The sequence below is a fragment of the Ranitomeya imitator genome, chromosome 7 (assembly GCF_032444005.1).
Source record: "Ranitomeya imitator isolate aRanImi1 chromosome 7, aRanImi1.pri, whole genome shotgun sequence".
Lineage (NCBI taxonomy): Eukaryota > Metazoa > Chordata > Amphibia > Anura > Dendrobatidae > Ranitomeya > Ranitomeya imitator.
Genome location: NC_091288.1, coordinates 147,212,722 through 147,232,689, shown reverse-complemented (window position 1 = coordinate 147,232,689; position 19,968 = coordinate 147,212,722). Strand labels below are relative to the sequence as shown.

At 45.3% G+C, this 19,968-nt stretch overlaps 1 protein-coding gene across 2 annotated transcripts in view; it reads right to left on the bottom strand.

Annotated features, from left to right (window-relative positions):
- TMEFF2 (transmembrane protein with EGF like and two follistatin like domains 2) overlaps positions 1 to 19,968 on the bottom strand; it is a 1,231,017-nt gene that overhangs the window by 644,171 nt on the left and 566,878 nt on the right. For both annotated transcript variants that reach the window (XM_069733894.1, XM_069733895.1), the window contains exon 5: positions 19,380 to 19,476. In XM_069733894.1, coding sequence (XP_069589995.1) covers positions 19,380 to 19,476 — 97 coding nt within the window. The remainder of the gene's footprint in view (positions 1 to 19,379; positions 19,477 to 19,968) is intronic.

The following is a 19,968-nucleotide window of genomic DNA, read 5'->3' as shown; positions in this document are numbered from 1 at the left end:
TTAAATTTCAGTACCCCTTGCCATTGTTATCTGATTTGTTTGCTCGGATTAAGGGGGCTAGTTGGTTCACCAAGATAGATCTTCGTGGTGCGTATAATCTGGTGCGAATCAGGCGAGGAGATGAATGGAAAACTGCATTTAATACGCCTTAGGGTCATTTTGAGTATCTAGTGATGCCATTCGGACTTGCCAAAGCTCCATCAGTGTTTCAGTCCTTTATGCATGACATCTTCCGAGAGTACCTGGATAAATTCCTGATTGTGTACTTGGATGACATTTTGATCTCCTCGGATGATTGGGAGTCTCATGTGAAGCAGGTCAGAACAGTTTTTCAGGTCCTGCGTGCTAATTCTTTGTTTGTGAAGGGATCAAAGTGTCTCTTTGGTGTGCAGAAGGTTTCATTTTTGGGGTTCATCTTTTCCCCTTCTACTATCGAGATGGATCCTGTTAAGGTCCAAGCCATCCATGATTGGACTCAGCCGACATCTCTGAAAAGTCTGCAAAAGTTCCTGGGCTTTGCTAATTTTTATCGTCGCTTCATCTGCAATTTTTCTAGTATTGCCAAACCATTGACCGATTTGACCAAGAAGGGTGCTGATTTGGTCAATTGGTCTTCTGCTGCTGTGGAAGCTTTTCAAGAGTTGAAGCGTCGTTTTTCTTCTGCCCCTGTGTTGTGTCAACCAGATGTTTCTCTTCCGTTCCAGGTCGAGGTTGATGCTTCTGAAATTGGAGCAGGGGCTGTTTTGTCGCAGAGAGGTTCTGATTGCTCAGTGATGAAACCATGCGCTTTTTTTTCCAGGAAGTTTTCGCCTGCTGAGCGAAATTATGATGTGGGCAACCGAGAGTTGCTGGCCATGAAGTGGGCATTCGAGGAGTGGCGTCATTGGCTTGAAGGAGCTAAGCATCGCGTGGTGGTATTGACTGATCATAAGAACTTGACTTATCTTGAGTCTGCTAAGCGGTTGAATCCTAGACAGGCTCGTTGGTCGCTGTTTTTTGCCCGTTTTGACTTTGTGACTTCGTACCTTCCGGGCTCTAAAAATGTGAAGGCGGATGCTCTGTCTAGGAGTTTTGTGCCCGACTCTCCGGGTTTGTCTGAGCCGGCGGGTATCCTCAAGGAAGGAGTAATTGTGTCTGCCATCTCCCCTGATTTGCAGCGGGTGCTGCAAAAATTTCAGGCTAATAAACCTGATCGTTGTCCAGCGGAGAGACTGTTTGTCCCTGATAGGTGGACCAATAAAGTTATCTCTGAGGTTCATTGTTCGGTGTTGGCTGGTCATCCTGGAATCTTTGGTACCAGAGAGTTGGTGGCTAGATCCTTTTGGTGGCCGTCTCTGTCGCGGGATGTGCGTGCTTTTGTGCAGTCCTGTGGGATTTGTGCTCGGGCTAAGCCCTGCTGTTCTCGTGCCAGTGGGTTGCTTTTGCCCTTGCCGGTCCCGAAGAGGCCTTGGACACATATCTCTATGGATTTTATTTCTGATCTTCCCGTTTCTCAAAAGATGTCAGTCATTTGGGTGGTCTGTGATCGCTTTTCTAAGATGGTCCATCTGGTACCCTTGTCTAAATTGCCTTCCTCCTCTGATTTTGTGCCATTGTTCTTCCAGCATGTGGTTCGTTTACATGGCATTCCAGAGAATATCATTTCTGACAGAGGTTCCCAGTTTGTTTCAAGGTTTTGGCGAGCCTTTTGTGGTAGGATGGGCATTGACTTGTCTTTTTCCTCGGCTTTCCATCCTCAGACTAATGGCCAGACCGAACGAACCAATCAGACCTTGGAAACATATCTGAGATGCTTTGTTTCTGCTGATCAGGATGACTGGGTGTCCTTTTTGCCTTTGGCTGAGTTCGCCCTTAATAATCGGGCCAGCTCGGCTACCTTGGTTTCGCCATTTTTCTGCAATTCTGGGTTCCATCCTCGTTTCTCTTCAGGACAGGTTGAGTCTTCGGACTGTCCTGGTGTGGATACTGTGGTGGACAGGTTGCAGCAGATTTGGACTCATGTAGTGGACAATTTGACCTTGTACCAGGAGAAGGCTCAACGTTTTGCTAATCGCAGACGCCGTGTGGGTCCCCGACTTCGTGTTGGGGATCTGGTTTGGTTATCTTCTCGTCATATTCCTATGAAGGTTTCCTCTCCTAAGTTTAAACCTCGTTTCATTGGTCCGTATAGGATTTCTGAGGTTCTTAATCCTGTGTCTTTTTGTCTGACCCTTCCAGATTCTTTTTCCATACATAACGTATTCCATAGGTCATTGTTGCGGAGATACGTGGCACCTATGGTTCCATCTGTTGATCCTCCTGCCCCGGTTTTGGTGGAGGGGGAATTGGAGTATATTGTAGAGAAGATTTTGGATTCTCTTGTTTCTAGACAGAAACTCCAGTATCTGGTTAAATGGAAGGGTTATGCTCAGGAAGATAATTCCTGGGTTTTTGCCTCTGATGTCCATGCTCCCGATCTTGTTCGTGCCTTTCATGTGGCTCATCCTGGTCGGCCTGGGGGCTCTGGTGAGGGTTCGGTGACCCCTCCTCAAGGGGGGGGGTACTGTTGTGAATTCTGTGGCAGAGCTCCCTCCTGTGGTCACAATTGGTACTTCGGCTGATTCTCTCTGTGAGCTTCTGTTGGTGGAGGGAAGTGGTACTGCGGCTTCTGAGTTTCCTCCCTCAGGTGATCTGGTGAGGTCGTTAGGTGCTTTCTACTTAACTCCACCTAATGCTTTGATCCTGGCTTCCTGTCAATGTTCCAGTGTTGGACTTGCTTTTCCCTGGATCATTCCTGTGGCCTGCTGCTCTGCATAGCTAAGTTCTTCTTTGCTATTTGTTTGCTATTTTTTCTGTCCAGCTTGTCTAATTTGTTGCTGGAAGTTCTGGGACGCAAAGGATGTACCTCCGTGCCGTTAGTTCGGTACGGAGGGTCTTTTTGCCCCCTTTGCGTGGTGTTCTTTAGGGTTTTGTGTAGACCGCAAAGTTACCTTTTCTATCCTCGATCTGTTAAGAAAGTCGGGCCTCACTTTGCTGAATCTATTTCATCTCTACGTTTGTCTTTTCATCTTAACTCACAGTCATTATATGTGGGGGGCTGCCTTTTCCTTTGGGGTATTTCTCTGAGGCAAGGTATGCTTATTTTCTATCTTCAGGCTAGTTAGTTTCTCAGGCTGTGCCGAGTTGCATAGGCAGAGTTAGGCGCAATCCACGGCTGCCTCTAGTGTTGTTTGGAGAGGATTAGGGATTGCGGTCTGCAGAGTTCCCACGTCTCAGAGCTCGTTCTATGATTTTGGGTTATTGTCAGATCACTGTATGTGCTCTGACCGCTATGTCCATTGTAGTACTGAATTGCCTTTCATAACAGGTACCATGATTTCCCCTTGATCACTGTAAGCCAGCCCCAATGCGATGACAGTCCAGAAATTTGAGATATTGTTCCGCATCCTCCTCTGCTTCCAACTCTTCCTGTGGGACCACCACCTCCTCACACAACATGGGCTCCAGCAGTAGATGATCTGAATAATGATGCTGATGATGGTATCGTCAGTAGGGTTGAGCGAAACGGGTCGAACATTTTCAAAAGTCGCCGACTTTTGACAAAGTCGGGTTTCATGAAACCCGATCCGACCCCTGTGCGGGGTCGGCCATGCGGTACGCGACTTTCGCGCCAAAGTCGCGTTTCAATGACGCGAAAAGCGCCATTTCTCAGCCAATGAAGGTAAACGCAGAGTGTGGGCAGCGTGATGACATGGGTCCTGGTCCCCACCATCTTAGAGAAGGGCATTGCAGTGATTGGCTTGCTGTCCGCGGCGTCACAGGGGCTATAAAGGGGCGTTCCCGCCGACTACCATGTTACTGCTGCTGATCTGAGCCTAGGGAGAGGTTGCTGCCGCTTCGTCAGAAGCAGGGATAGCGTTAGGCAGGGTCCATTAACCACCAAACCGCTTGTGCTGTAGCGATTTCCACTGCCCAACACCACCTTCGGTGTGCAGGGACAGTGGAAGCTACATTTTTTTTTTTTCCCCTCAGCGCTGTAGCTCATTGGGCTGCCCTAGAAGGCTCCCTGATAGCTGCATTGCTGTGTGTACGCCGCTGTGCAAACCAACTGCTTTTTTCAAAGCACAAATCGTCTTGTTCCTTCCTTTCTGCACAGCTATCTTGTTTGTTTGTCCACACTTTTTATTTAATTTGTGCATCAGTCCACTCCTTATTGCTGCCTGCCATACCTGGCTGAGATTACTGCAGGGATATAGTAATTGAAGGACAGTTCCTTTTTTTTTTTTTTTTTTGTGGGAGATTAAGATTGGCATTTCTGCTAGAGTGCCATCCCTGTCTGTGTCATCTCTCACTCAGTGGGCCATAGAAAGCCTATTTATTTTTTTGCTTGATTTGGGTTCTAAAATCTACCTGAAAAAATCACTACATCAATCAGTGGGAGAAAAATATTGGCCTCAGGGCTTGTGTGCCACTCCTTACTCCTGTGTGTGCCATCTCTCAGTGGGCCATAGAAAGCCTATTTATTTTTTTGCTTGATTTGGGTTCCAAAATCTACCTGAAAAAATCAATAAATCAATCAGTGGGAGATTAATATTGGCCTTTGGGCTTGTGTGCCAGTCCTAAGCGTGCCATCTCTCTCTCTCAGATAGTGGGCCATAGAAAGCCTATTTATTATTTTTTTTATTGGGTTTATAAATTTTCCCTGGAAAAAAAAAAAAAAGTGGGAGATTAATATTGGCCTCTGGGCTTGTGTGCCAGTCCTGAGCGTGCCATCTCTCTCACAAATAGTGGGCCATAGAAAGCATATTTATTTTTTTGGTTGATTTGGGTTCTAAATTCTACCTGAAAAAATCAATAAATCAATCAGTGGGAGATAAATATTGGCCTCTGGGCTTGTGTGCCACTCCTGACTCCTGTGTGCGTCCTCTCTCACTCAGTGGGCCCTAGAAAGCCTATTTTTTGTTTTATTTGTTTTCTAAATTCTCCCTGAAAAAATCATTTTATTTTATTTGGTTTCTAAATTATTCCTGAAAAAAATCATTTTTTTTGTATTTTTTTTTTCTAAAGTCTCCCTGAAAAAAAAACAAACAAACAAATCAGTGGGAGATTAATATTGCCCTTTCTGCTTGTGTGCCAGTCTTGACTCCTGGGTGTGCCATCTCTCTCTCTCCAATTGTGGGCCATAGAAAGCCTATTAATTTTTTTGCTTGATTTGGGTTCCAAAATCTACCTGAAAAAATCACTAAATCAATCAGTGGGAGATAAATATTGGCCTCTGGGCTTGTGTGCCACTCCTGACTCCTGTGTGCGTCCTCTCTCACTCAGTGGGCCCTAGAAAGCCTATTTTTTGTTTTATTTGTTTTCTAAATTCTCCCTGAAAAAATCATTTTATTTTATTTGGTTTCTAAATTATTCCTGAAAAAAATCATTTTTTTTGTATTTTTTTTTCTAAAGTCTCCCTGAAAAAAAAAAAAGAAAGACAAATCAGTGGGAGATTAATATTGCCCTTTCTGCTTGTGTGCCAGTCTTGACTCCTGGGTGTGCCATCTCTCTCTCTCCAATTGTGGGCCATAGAAAGCCTATTAATTTTTTTGCTTGATTTGGGTTCCAAAATCTACCTGAAAAAATCACTTAATCAATCAGTGGGAGATAAATATTGGCCTCTGGGCTTGTGTGCCACTCCTGACTCCTGTGTGCGTCCTCTCTCACTCAGTGGGCCCTAGAAAGCCTATTTTTTGTTTTATTTATTTTCTAAATTCTCCCTGAAAAAATCATTTTATTTTATTTGGTTTCTAAATTATTCCTGAAAAAAAATCATTTTTTTTGTATTTTTTTTCTAAAGTCTCCCTGAAAAAAAAAAAAAATCAAATCAGTGGGAGATTAATATTGCCCTTTCTGCTTGTGTGCCAGTCTTGACTCCTGGGTGTGCCATCTCTCTCTCTCCAATTGTGGGCCATAGAAAGCCTATTAATTTTTTTGCTTGATTTGGGTTCCAAAATCTACCTGAAAAAATCACTAAATCAATCAGTGGGAGATAAATATTGGCCTCTGGGCTTGTGTGCCACTCCTGACTCCTGTGTGCGTCCTCTCTCACTCAGTGGGCCCTACAAAGCCTATTTTTTTTTTATTTGTTTTCTAAATTCTCCCTGAAACAATCATTTTATTTTATTTGGTTTCTAAATTATTCCTGAAAAAAATCATTTTTTTTGTATTTTTTTTTCTAAAGTCTCCCTGAAAAAAAAAAAAAAAAATCAAATCAGTGGGAGATTAATATTGCCCTTTCTGCTTGTGTGCCAGTCTTGACTCCTGGGTGTGCCATCTCTCTCTCTCCAATTGTGGGCCATAGAAAGCCTATTAATTTTTTTGCTTGATTTGGGTTCCAAAATCTACCTGAAAAAATCACTAAATCAATCAGTGGGAGATAAATATTGGCCTCTGGGCTTGTGTGCCACTCCTGACTCCTGTGTGCGTCCTCTCTCACTCAGTGGGCCCTACAAAGCCTATTTTTTTTTCATTTGTTTTCTAAATTCTCCCTGAAACAATCATTTTATTTTATTTTGTTTCTAAATTATTCCTGAAAAATTCATTTTTTTTTTTCTAAAGTCTCCCTAAAAAAAAAAAAAAAAAAAAAAAAATCAAATCAGTGGGAGATTGATATTGCCCTTTCTGCTTGTGTGCCAGTCTTGACTCCTGGGTGTGCCATCTCTCTCTCTCCAATTGTGGGCCATAGAAAGCCTATTAATTTTTTTGCTTGATTTGGGTTCCAAAATCTACCTGAAAAAATCACTAAATCAATCAGTGGGAGATAAATATTGGCCTCTGGGCTTGTGTGCCACTCCTGACTCCTGTGTGCGTCCTCTCTCACTCAGTGGGCCCTACAAAGCCTATTTTTTTTTATTTGTTTTCTAAATTCTCCCTGAAACAATCATTTTATTTTATTTTGTTTCTAAATTCTTCCTGAAAAATTCATTTTTTTGTATTTTTTTTTCTAAAGTCTCCCTGAAAAAAAAAAAAAAATCAAATCAGTGGGAGATTAATATTGCCATTTCTGCTTGTGTGCCAGTCTTGACTCCTGGGTGTGCCATCTCTCTCTCTCTCCAATTGTGGGCCATAGAAAGCCTATTAATTTTTTTGCTTGATTTGGGTTCCAAAATCTACCTGAAAAAATCACTTAATCAATCAGTGGGAGATAAATATTGACCTCTGGGCTTGTGTGCCACTCCTGACTCCTGTGTGCATCCTCTCTCACTCACTGGGCCCTAGAAAGGCTATTTTATGTTTTATTTGTTTTCTAAATTCTCCCTGAAAAAATCATTTCATTTTATTTGGTTTATAAATTCTTCCTTAAAAAATCATTTTTTTTTTTTTCTAAAGTCTCCTTTTTAAAAAAAAAAACACAAATCAGTGGGAGATTAATATTTACATTTGCGCTTCAGTGACAGTCCTGCGTGTGTGGCATCTGTTGTGAATTCTGTGGCTGAATTCACTCCTGTGGTCACAAGTGGTATTGCAGCCTCTGGGCTTCCTCCCTCAGGTGTTTTGGTGAGCTCGTTGGCTGCCTTGCTATTTAACTCCACCTGAGTCTGTCTTCCTTGCTCCTTGTCAATGTTCCAGTGTTGGATCTGAGCTACTGCATCTTTCCTGTGGCCTGCTGCTCTGCTAGTTAAGTGTTACTTTGTTTTTGTTTCCGTTTTTTCTGTCCAGCTGTGCTATTCTCTTTTGCTGGAAGCTCTGAGACGCAAAGGGTGCACCGCAGTGCCGTTAGTTCGGCACGGTGGGTCTTTTTGCCCCCCTTTGCGTGGTTCTGCTTTAGGGTTTTTTGTAGACTGCATAGTTCTCTTTGCTATCCTCGCTCTGTCTAGAATATCGGGCCTCACTTTGCTGAATCTATTTCATTCCTACGTTTTGTCTTTTCATCTTGCTAACAGTCATTATATGTGGGGGGCTGCCTATTCCTTTGGGGTATTTCTCTGAGGCAAGTCAGGCTTGTATTTCTATCTTCAGGCTAGTCAGCTCCTCAGGCAGTGCCGAGTTGCATAGGTAGTGTTAGGCGCAATCCACTGCTGCTTTTAGTTGTGTGAGGATAGGTTCAGGTATTGCAGTCTGCAGAGATTCCACGTCTCAGAGCTTGTTCTATTGTTTTTGGGTTATTGCCATATCACTGTATGTGCGCTGATTACTGCACACTGTGTTGCCTGATAGCACAGCATAACAGGCATCTCTCTCATTTGTTGCCACCAACAACAGAGTGTGTAACATTGTGCCTGATTTTCGTTGTGGTCTCACCCACCTGTAAAGGGGTAGCTAAATCATACTGAAGTTATAGCTCACCGTGTAAGTTGTGTGACTGCAACAAATACCGTTAGTTTGGTAACGTTTTTAAAACAATGAGGAAGTCTGGTGGAAGAGGTCGTGGCCGGGGGCGTTCATTGTCAGCTGGTAATGAGGGTAGTGGTAGTGGTGGAGCATCAGGTGGTTGTGGGAAAAAAATATTGCACCTAAGTCTGGAGCTGTGGAGTCAGGTTCGTCGTCTGGCTACACAAGGCCTCGAACGCTCCCTTTTCTGGGAGTAGGAAAACCGCTTTTAAAGCCGGAGCAGCAAGAGCAAATTTTGGCTTATCTTGCTGACTCAGCCTCTAGCTCTTTTGCCTCCTCTCGTGAAACTGGTAAAAGTAAAAGCAGCGCGTCGTTAGTGGATGTTCACGGTCAGGGACAAGTCGCTTCCTTGTCCTCTTCAGCAAAAACAACAACAGAGAAGAATGCAGCAGGCGACACAACGGGTTACTCCATGGAGCTCTTTACACATACCGTCCCTGGCTTAGAAAGTGAAGCAGTTAACAGTCCATGCCCATTACAAGTTGAATCTGACATGGAGTGCACTGATGCACAGCCACAGCCAGACTACTATGCTGGTCCTTTGACTCAGACCACAACATTGCCCTCGCAGGGTGCTGATCAAGAATCAGACCCTGATGAGACTATGTTGCCCCATCACGAACGCTATACCACCGACCGACAAGGTGACACAGACGAAGTTGCACACGAGCTACAAGAAGAGGTAATAGATGACCCAGTTCTTGACCCCGATTGGAACCATTGGGGAACAGGGTGCAGGCGGCAGCAGTTCTGAAGCGGAGGAGGAGGGGCCGCAGCAGGCATCAACATCGCAACAGGTTCCATCTGCCGGGCCCGTATCTTGCCCAAAACGCGTGGCAAAGTCAAAACCTGTTGGAGGACAGCGTGGCCATCCGGTTAAAGCTCAGTCTGCAATGCCTGAAAAGGTATCCGATGCTAGAAAGAGTGCAGTCTGGCATTTTTTTAAACAACATCCAATTGATCAGCGCAAAGTCATCTGTCAAAAATGTTCAACTACCTTAAGCAGAGGGCAGAATCTGAAAAGTCTCAATACAAGTTGCATGCATAGACATTTAACCACCATGCATTTGCAAGCTTGAACTAACTACCAAACGTCCCTTAAGTTTGTAGCACCCTCAGCCAATGAAGCTAGTCATCAACGCAACATCCCTTCCGGCAGTGTAGAGCCACCATTTTCTGCACCACCTGCAGTATCTGTGCAGGTTTCTTTGCCAGGCCAAAGAAGTCAGGGTCAGGGAATCACCAGTTTCGTAGTAGGAAACACTGCATCTAGGGCACCGGCGGCAACAATACCATCTCCCACCATCTCTCACTCTGCCATGTCCACCGGCACCCCCGCTAGTTCCACGATCTCCAGCTCTCCAGTCCAGCTCACCCTACATGAGACTATGGTTAGAAAAAGGAAGTACTTAGCCTCGCATCCGCGTACACAGGGTTTGAACGCCCACATAGCTAGACTAATCTCGTTAGAGATGATGCCCTACCGGTTAGTTGAAAGCAAAGCTTTCAAAGCTCTGATAGACTACGCTGTACCACGCTACGAGCTACCCAGTCGACACTTTTTTTCCAGAAAAGCCATCCCAGCCCTCCACCAGCATGTTAAAGAGCGCATCGTCCATGCACTCAGGCAATCTGTGAGCACAAAGGTGCACCTGACAACAGATGCATGGACCAGTAGGCATGGCCAGGGACGTTACGTGTCCATCACGGCACACTGGGTAAATGTGGTGGATGCAGGGTCCACAGGAGACAGCAAGTTTGGGACAGTTCTGCCTAGCCCACGGTCTAGGAAACAGTTGGCTGTAGCCATTCGCACCCCCTCCTCCTCCTCCTCGTCCTCCTGCAGAAGCGAGACCTCGTCCACAGACCGCAGTCGCACAACCACTCCATCCGCAGCTGCCACTGTTGCACACCAGGTCTCCCATTATGGGGCAGCTACTGGCAAACGTCAGCAGGCTGTATTGGCTATGAAGTGTTTGGGCGACAACAGACACACCGCTGAAGTTCTGTCCGAGTTCTTGCAGAAAGAAACGCAGTCGTGGCTGGGCACTGTAGATCTTGAGGCAGGCAAGGTAGTGAGTGATAACGGAAGGAATTTCATGGCTGCCATCTCCATTTCCCAACTGAAACACATTCCTTGCCTGGCTCACACCTTAAACCTGGTGGTGCAGTGCTTCCTGAAAAGTTATCCGGGGTTATCCGACCTGCTCCTCAAAGTGCGTGGACTTTGCTCACATATCCGCCGTTCGCCCGTACACTCCAGCCGTATGCAGACCTATCAGCATTCTTTGAACCTTCCCCAGCATCGCCTAATCATAGACGTTGCAACAAGGTGGAACTCAACACTGCACATGCTTCAGAGACTGTGTGAACAGAGGCGGGCTGTTATGTTTTTGTGGGAGGATACACATACACGGGCAGGCAGTAGGATGGCAGACATGGAGTTGTCAGGTGTGCAGTGGTCGAAGATTCAAGACATGTGTCAAGTCCTTCAGTGTTTTGAGGAATGCACACGGCTGGTTAGTGCAGACAACGCCATAATAAGCATGAGCATCCCCCTAATGCGTCTGCTGATGCAAAGTTTGACGCACATAAAGGATCAGGCGTCTGCAGCTGAGGAAGAGGAAAGCCTTGATGACAGTCAGCCATTGTCTGGCCAGGGCAGTGTACAGGACGAGGTAGCGGGCGAAGAGGAGGAGGAGGACGAGGAGGATGATGGGGATGATTATATTTTTAATGAGGAAGCTTTTCCGGGGCCAGTGGAAATTGTTGGCGCGGCAAGGCCGGGTTCTGGTTTTTGGAGGGACACAAGTGACGTGGATTTGCCTGAAACTGCCCCTCAACCAAGCACAACCACAGATTTGAGAACTGGAACTTTGGCCCACATGGCGGATTATGCCTTACGTATCCTCAAAAGGGACACACGCATAACAAAAATGATGAACGATGACGATTACTGGTTGGCCTGCCTCCTTGATCCTCGCTATAAAGGCAAATTGCAAAATATAATGCCACATGAGAACTTGGAACTAATATTAGCAACCAAACAATCAACTCTTGTTGACCGTTTGCTTCTGGCATTCCCTGCACACAGCGCCCGTGATCGTTCTAACACGAGCTGCAGGGGCCAGCAGACCAGAGGTGTTAGAGGGGCAGAAATCAGAAGTGTCGTTGGCCAGAGGGGTTTTCTGACCAGGTTGTGGAGTGATTTTGCTATGACCGCAGACAGGACAGGTACTGCAGCATCAATTCAAAGTGACAGGAGACAACATTTGTCCAGTATGGTTACTAACTATTTTTCATCCCTTATCGACGTTCTCCCTCAACCGTCATTCCCATTTGATTACTGGGCATCAAAATTAGACACCTGGCCAGAATTGGCAGAATATGCATTGCAGGAGCTTGCTTGCCCGGCAGCTAGTGTCCTATCAGAAAGAGTATTCAGTGCTGCAGGTTCAATACTAACAGAAAAAAGGACTCGTCTGGCTACCCAAAATGTAGATGATCTAACCTTCATTAAAATGAACCACAACTGGATTTCGAAATCTTTTGCCCCACCTTGCCCGGCTGACACCTAGCTTTCCTATGTAAAGGTCTTGCCTGTGGACTATTCTGAACGACTTTTCCAATCTCGTAATTTGCAGCACCTGATTGTCCAGCATCCGACATGTTAACACCTCCCTAAATGGCCAAAGTCCCCACACGGGGCCGTGGTATCGCCACTTGGCGCCAGCACCCGTGAGAGTACTGTTTGTCTGAAGAGGTGGGTGTGCCCGCTTTTGGTCGACGGCACTGCCACTAGGTCCCTCATAGTACAATAAAGTGTCTGGCGGTGGTGGTGCGCACCCAACGTCAGACACACCGTTGTAATATGAGGGGCCCTGGGCCTGTACCGCCGGCCACAAGACAGTCCCCCCCCCAGGTCAAACAGTGCTCTACCACTTGCAAAATTTTCTCTCACAGCTCCACCAATGTTTAGTCTATGCGCTGACATCCTTCAATGCCTGGCACTGTCAATACCATTGTATTGACATTTTTCTTATGTTAGGCCTTCGAAGCCTGTCTGCGGTCACTCCTTCCACTAGGCCTCCACTGACCTGTCTACTGCTGCTCGGGTTCCCCTGGAACCAATTTTAAATTGCCTACAGCCCGCCCAATTTATTATGTTAGGGCTTCGAAGCCTGTCTGCGGTCCCTCCTTCCACTAGGCCTCCACTGACCTGTCTACTGCTGCCCGGGTTCCCCTGGAACCAATTTTAAATTGCCTACAGCCAGCCCAATTTATTATGTTAGGGCTTCGAAGCCTGTCTGCGGTCCCTCCTTCCACTAGGCCTCCACTGACCTGTCTACTGCTGCCCGGGTTCCCCTGGATACCAATTTTAAATTGCCTACAGCCAGCCCAATTTATTATGTTAGGGCTTCGAAGCCTGTCTGCGGTCCCTCCTTCCACTAGGCCTCCACTGACCTGTCTACTGCCGCCCGTGTTCCCCTGGAACCAATTGTAAATTGCCTACAGCCAGGCCAATTTATTATGTTAGGGCTTCGAAGCCTGTCTGCGGTCCCTCCTTCCACTAGGCCTCCACTGACCTGTCTACTGCTGCCCGGGTTCCCCTGGAACCAATTTTAAATTGCCTACAGCCAGCCCAATTTATTATGTTAGGGCTTCGAAGCCTGTCTGCGGTCCCTCCTTCCACTAGGCCTCCACTGACCTGTCTACTGCTGCCCGGGTTCCCCTGGAACCAATTTTAAATTGCCTACAGCCCGCCCAATTTATTATGTTAGGGCTTCGAAGCCTGTCTGCGGTCCCTCCTTCCACTAGGCCTCCACTGACCTGTCTACTGCTGCCCGGGTTCCCCTGGAACCAATTTTAAATTGCCTACAGCCAGCCCAATTTATTATGTTAGGGCTTCGAAGCCTGTCTGCGGTCCCTCCTTCCACTAGGCCTCCACTGACCTGTCTACTGCTGCCCGGGTTCCCCTGGAACCAATTTTAAATTGCCTACAGCCAGCCCAATTTATTATGTTAGGGCTTCGAAGCCTGTCTGCGGTCCCTCCTTCCACTAGGCCTCCACTGACCTGTCTACTGCCGCCCGTGTTCCCCTGGAACCAATTGTAAATTGCCTACAGCCAGGCCAATTTATTATGTTAGGGCTTCGAAGCCTGTCTGCGGTCCCTCCTTCCACTAGGCCTCCACTGACCTGTCTACTGCTGCCCGTGTACCCCTTGAACCAACATCAGAAAATATAAAAATAAGTATTTTGCTTATAAAAAAGAAAATACTGGAGAGATATCAAATGCAGACATTTTAACATTAAAAACAAACACATACAACAAAAATCTGGTACAGTACTAAAAATGGCCACCAGCTACAATAACTTTCTCCTGCAAGTAGTTAACTGAAAGTTTTTTTCAATTTAAAACACAGATATGGCATCCACCGAGTGTTGTCCTGTCGCGTCTTCTTTATATTATTGCCAAGAATATGCAAAACAATGAAAATAATAAAATCATTATTTACCAAAAAAATAGAGTAAGTCAAAACCACATTGCAAATAAACATTCATTACAAATAAAGAAGCAGGGCGCGTCCGAGGGTGAGTATATACCTAATAAGAATATAATCACCCTCGGACGCGCCCTGCTTCTTTCCGACAGCCTTCCTTCCTAAGAATCAGCCCTTCCGTGGTGTAGAGAGAGGGTGTGTTACACTCCAAGGTGTTCCCCAGGTTGCCTTTCCTGAGCTTCGATCTTCATGCTCTCGTTTAGTAGTTGTCGGAAAGTAGGCTGCATTAGGCCTACAAAATGGATATGGGGTGGAGAGAGATGGTGTGTTACACTCCAAGGTGTTCTCCAGGTTTCCTCGCCATTGCTTCGATCTTCCGACTCTCGTTTAGTAGTTGTAGAAAACTACACTGCATTAGGCCTACAAAATGGGTATCGGGTGGAGAGAGATGGTGTGTTACACTCCAAGGTGTTCCCCAGGTTGCCTTGCCATTGCTTCGGTCTTCCGACTCTCGTTTAGTAGTTGTAGAAAACTACACTGCATTAGGCCTACAAAATGGGCATCGGGTGGAGAGAGATGGTGTGTTACACTCCAAGGTGTTCCCCAGGTTGCCTTGCCATTGCTTCGGTCTTCCGACTCTCGTTTAGTAGTTGTAGAAAACTACACAGCATTAGGCCTACAAAATGGGTATGGGGTGGAGAGAGATGGTGTGTTACACTCCAAGGTGTTCTCCAGGTTTCCTCGCCATTGCTTCGATCTTCCGACTCTCGTTTAGTAGTTGTAGAAAACTACACTGCATTAGGCCTACAAAATGGGTATCTGGTGGAGAGAGATGGTGTGTTACACTCCAAGGTGTTCCCCAGGTTGCCTTGCCATTGCTTCGGTCTTCCGACTCTCGTTTAGTAGTTGTAGAAAACTACACTGCATTAGGCCTACAAAATGGGTATCGGGTGGAGAGAGATGGTGTGTTACACTCCAAAGTGTTCCCCAGGTTGCCTTGCCATTGCTTCGGTCTTCCGACTCTCATTTAGTAGTTGTAGAAAACTACACAGCATTAGGCCTACAAAATGGGTATGGGGTGGAGAGAGATGGTGTGTTACACTCCAAGGTGTTCTCCAGGTTTCCTCGCCATTGCTTCGATCTTCCGACTCTCGTTTAGTAGTTGTAGAAAACTACACAGCATTAGGCCTACAAAATGGGTATGGGGTGGAGAGAGATGGTGTGTTACACTCCAAGGTGTTCTCCAGGTTTCCTCGCCATTGCTTCGATCTTCCGACTCTCGTTTAGTAGTTGTAGAAAACTACACTGCATTAGGCCTACAAAATGGGTATCGGGTGGAGAGAGATGGTGTGTTACACTCCAAGGTGTTCCCCAGGTTGCCTTGCCATTGCTTCGGTCTTCCGACTCTCGTTTAGTAGTTGTAGAAAACTACACTGCATTAGGCCTACAAAATGGGTATCGGGTGGAGAGAGATGGTGTGTTACACTCCAAGGTGTTCCCCAGGTTGCCTTGCCATTGCTTCGGTCTTCCGACTCTCGTTTAGTAGTTGTAGAAAACTACACAGCATTAGGCCTACAAAATGGGTATGGGGTGGAGAGAGATGGTGTGTTACACTCCAAGGTGTTCTCCAGGTTTCCTCGCCATTGCTTCGATCTTCCGACTCTCGTTTAGTAGTTGTAGAAAACTACACTGCATTAGGCCTACAAAATGGGTATCAGGTGGAGAGAGATGGTGTGTTACACTCCAAGGTGTTCCCCAGGTTGCCTTGCCATTGCTTCGGTCTTCCGACTCTCGTTTAGTAGTTGTAGAAAACTACACAGCATTAGGCCTACAAAATGGGTATGGGGTGGAGAGAGATGGTGTGTTACACTCCAAGGTGTTCTCCAGGTTTCCTCGCCATTGCTTCGATCTTCCGACTCTCATTTAGAAGTTGTAGAAAACTACACAGCATTAGGCCTACAAAATGGGTATGGGGTGGAGAGAGATGGTGTGTTCCACTCCAAGGTGTTCTCCAGGTTTCCTCGCCATTGCTTCGGTCTTCAGACTCTCGTTTAGTAGTTGTAGAAAACTACACAGCATTAGGCCTACAAAATGGGTATCGGGTGGAGAGAGATGGTGTGTTACACTCCAAGGTGTTCTCCAGGTTTCCTCGCCATTGCTTCGATCTTCCGACTCTCGTTTAGTAGTTGTAGAAAACTACACTGCATTAGGCCTACAAAATGGGTATCGGGTGGAGAGAGATGGTGTGTTACACTCCAAGGTGTTCCCCAGGTTGCCTTGCCATTGCTTCTGTCTTCCGACTCTCGTTTAGTAGTTGTAGAAAACTACACAGCATTAGGCCTACAAAATGGGTATGGGGTGGAGAGAGATGGTGTGTTCCACTCCAAGGTGTTCTCCAGGTTGCCTTTCCTGAGCTTCTATCTTCAGGCTCTCGTTAAATTGTGGTTAAATGGAACAACTGCATTTGGCGTACTAGTTGGTTTGGGGCCTACTAACAGTGTCTGCCGCTCCTTGCTGTTCTCCTGGTTTCCTGTCCTGAAATTCCGTTTTCAGGCGCTCGTTAAGTAGTTGTTAATGTTAGACTGCATTTGGCCTACTAGTTGGGTTGGGGCCTACTATCGGTGTCTGCCACTCCTTGCTGTTCTCCTCCACTGAACAAAGCTGTGCCGCCTGTTTACTACGGTTGCCAATTTTGAACTGCATTTCGACTACTTACTGATTTGGGCCTACTCTCTGTGTCAGCCTCTCATTCCAGTTGTCCTCCACTGCAATGCCCCCTGGTTATTCCTGTGTTACCAATTTTGAACTGCATTTAGCCCACTTTATTATTTGGGCCTATATCTGTGTTTCCTCCTCATCCTGCCCATTGCCCAGCCAGTGATAGATGAGTCTGCTGGTACATTGACCCATAACGCAACATTCCCCGTGCACGCTACACAACAACATTGTGACCCTGCTGAAAGTCAGGTTGCTCTTCCCGCATACCATACCACCTTACACGGGGACAAAGAGGAAGGTGCAGATGAAAGTGCAGGTTCCTTCATCAGGTGGGGGGAGGAATACTAGTTGGCGACGTCACTGGCACAGGGTCTCTCATAGTACGCAAAAGTGTTGCTGCCGGTGGGAGGCGCCCCCGCCGTGCAAACACACCGCTGTACTTTGAGGGGCCCTGTGCCAGTGCCAATTCCAACGAGTGGGCCCCCCCTGCTTGCTCAGGTTCACAGCACTTGCAAAGTTGAAATACTTACCTCTCCCTGCTCCACTGCCGTGACGTGGTCCAGATTTCCTGGGCCCACTAATTACTTGAACCAGCCCTACCCACCACAACTTTAGCCAAATGACCCCCAATTTCAAATGCCTTCCAATTATTATAAGGTAAATTACGCTTGACAAGCTTCATTAAGAAGAATGGATGGTTTTGACATTAAAATGGGCACTCTAGGTGTTTTCCTGGCCCCCACTCACTGCCGACTATGCTGCCCCATTGACTTGCATTGGGTTTCGTGTTTCGGTCGATCCCGACTTTACGTCATAATCGGCCGATTTCACTCGACCCGACTTTTGAGATAGTCGGGTTTCGCGAAACCCGGCTCGACTCTAAAAAGGTCAAGGTCGCTCAACTCTAATCGTCAGCGCTAACTAACTTAGTAGCCATTTCAAAACTATGCAGAAGGGTGTAGAGGTCCTTCTCCTGTGCCCACTCCACAAGCGTCATTTGCAACACGTCCGGACTGCCTTGGCCAGGCAATGCAAAAGGACATACTGCAACAAGACTCATCACTGCTGTCACAGCTGCTGCAACATGTGCAGAGTGGAATTTCACCATGTAGGATATTGCTAGTCAAACGGTTAACCGGTAGGCTGAAATACCTCTGTAGCGATGCAAGTCGATGACCTGTGAGTAGCAATTGTCAGAAGTGAGTACATAGCGACTGTGCTTTCTGCAGCAGCATGTCCAGGCCGGGATAGTGGCGGACAACTTACTGTACCACCAGATTGAGGACATGACCCATGCAAGGCACGTGTGTGAGGTTGCCACCAGGTTTGCACCGTTATCGCACATGGCCTTCCCAGGCTTCATGTTTAGTACAGACAGACATTGCTCTAACTTGGCCTTGATATCTGTCCACAACTCTTGAGCTGTGTGACTGATCTCCAAGGCATATTATTTTATCACTGCTTCTCCAGGTTCATTGGAGACAGCCATTGCTCTAACTTGGCCTGGATATCTGTCCACAACTGTTGAGCTGTGTGAATGTGATCTCCAAGGCATATTAATTTATCAATGCGTCTCCAGGTTTAGTGAAGACAGCCATTGCTGTATCTCGGCCTGGATACCTGTCCACAACTCTTGAGCTGTGTGACTGCTATCTCCAATACTTATTAATTGAAACACTGCTTGATTGTGGTGAGCCATGGCAACGCATTACGAACATGGGGTAGATTCTATCTGCACTGTTGGAACGCGGGTCTGATTAAGGCAGAGGTTGAGAGCACAGGTGAAGGCCCTAGAACAGATATTGTATGTTACATAATCATTTGAAAATACTATGAGAACTTTCTTAGTGACTACAATGTAAGAATAATATAAGCTCAGTTGCTTGGAAACAACCAAAATCTGTTTAACCCTAATAGAAAGAGCAGCAGAAATGTTCCCTTCCGTAATTTGCATTACATCTCTCCAGTATTTAGCGTCATGAGGTGGATGTCTCTAAGCCTAAACTGAACTTGATTGAACAGAGCAATCACCCAGATATTAAGAAATATTCAAACATGTGTATGTGAAATTCATGCAGAGTAATTCTGAAACAACAGCTGCTGCCATTTAGATGCCGACTGTTCTATGAAAGCCATGAGAATTTTAGTAATAAATGATGTGTTAGAATTGCTTCAACTCGGCTTAATTTATTTTTCTCTTATTTGAAAAAAACATTAAATTAAAAAATGGTGTATTAGCCAATATAATACAGAAAATGCAAAACAATAATCCAGATGTGCTTCTGCTTTGTATTATTAATATACTGTATATCCTTGGCTGGGAGCCAAAACAAAACACTTTAAATTTTTTTTCAAAGTTGTCCTTTTTGTGATATTTTTTATATGCAAGGTTTACTGGTATTATACTTGTCAAAATTCAGAAAAGAAACCAACAGACTGTCATTGAAATTACAGGACACAAGTTTTTAGTATTTTTTTTTTTTTCAGTTTTCAATCCACCAGTTTTCTCAATGACTTATCCTGTAATTAATGGTTCTGAGACAGCGGATGGATACAAATGCAGATCGATGGATACTGAATTTACTAAAAATTACAAAATTCATGGATTGGTGTACTCCTTTATAACAATTTGTTATTTTAATGAATGTACAGCTTCATAGAATCTACAATATACTTATAGATTCTATGAATTAACAAATATGATCTCATTTTCTATAATATATCCAATAAGGGATAATGGCATTTACTTATGATAAAATGCGTAAATAGAAAAGGAAATGAGAGTTTAATTGCTGAAAATATTACCAGACATCCTCTGCGTCTTCATCACACTCTGCTCCAAACTGACAGATGTCACAAGTTGATGTCTCCTTTTGACTGGTTTCCCCAGAGCCTTCATTTGCTGTAAGACAAAACCATGAACATGGTAAGTATTGTAGCTGCCAACTGGGGCTTTCATCTGATCTTCAAGCTGTAACTGCTAGAACTGAATTAATCATTTTAATTTATTCTTCACAAAATCGCAGTTTTTATTAAAAAATAGAAAAGACAAATCTGCAATAGATCAATTCTCTTTTTCAAGAAGTCAAGTATAGCATATACTATTCATACAGACAAAAGTGATCTGGAAGGATAGTCTTCCTTGTAATGCAAGATTATCAGGGAGATTTACAACATATAAAAAAAAGATTGTAAAGCTAATCTGGCATGGATTTTCATAGCAAATTCACCTGTCCAGCAGGTCCAAGAGATCTATTTAATAAGCTATGCACTTTGCATTGTGAAATCTATTAAAAGATATGCTTTAAAATGTATCATTTGTTTAAAAATCATGGTGTATAATATGTTAGGCTGGTTTCACATTTGTGTTTAAAAACGCAGCGTTTTAAACGCA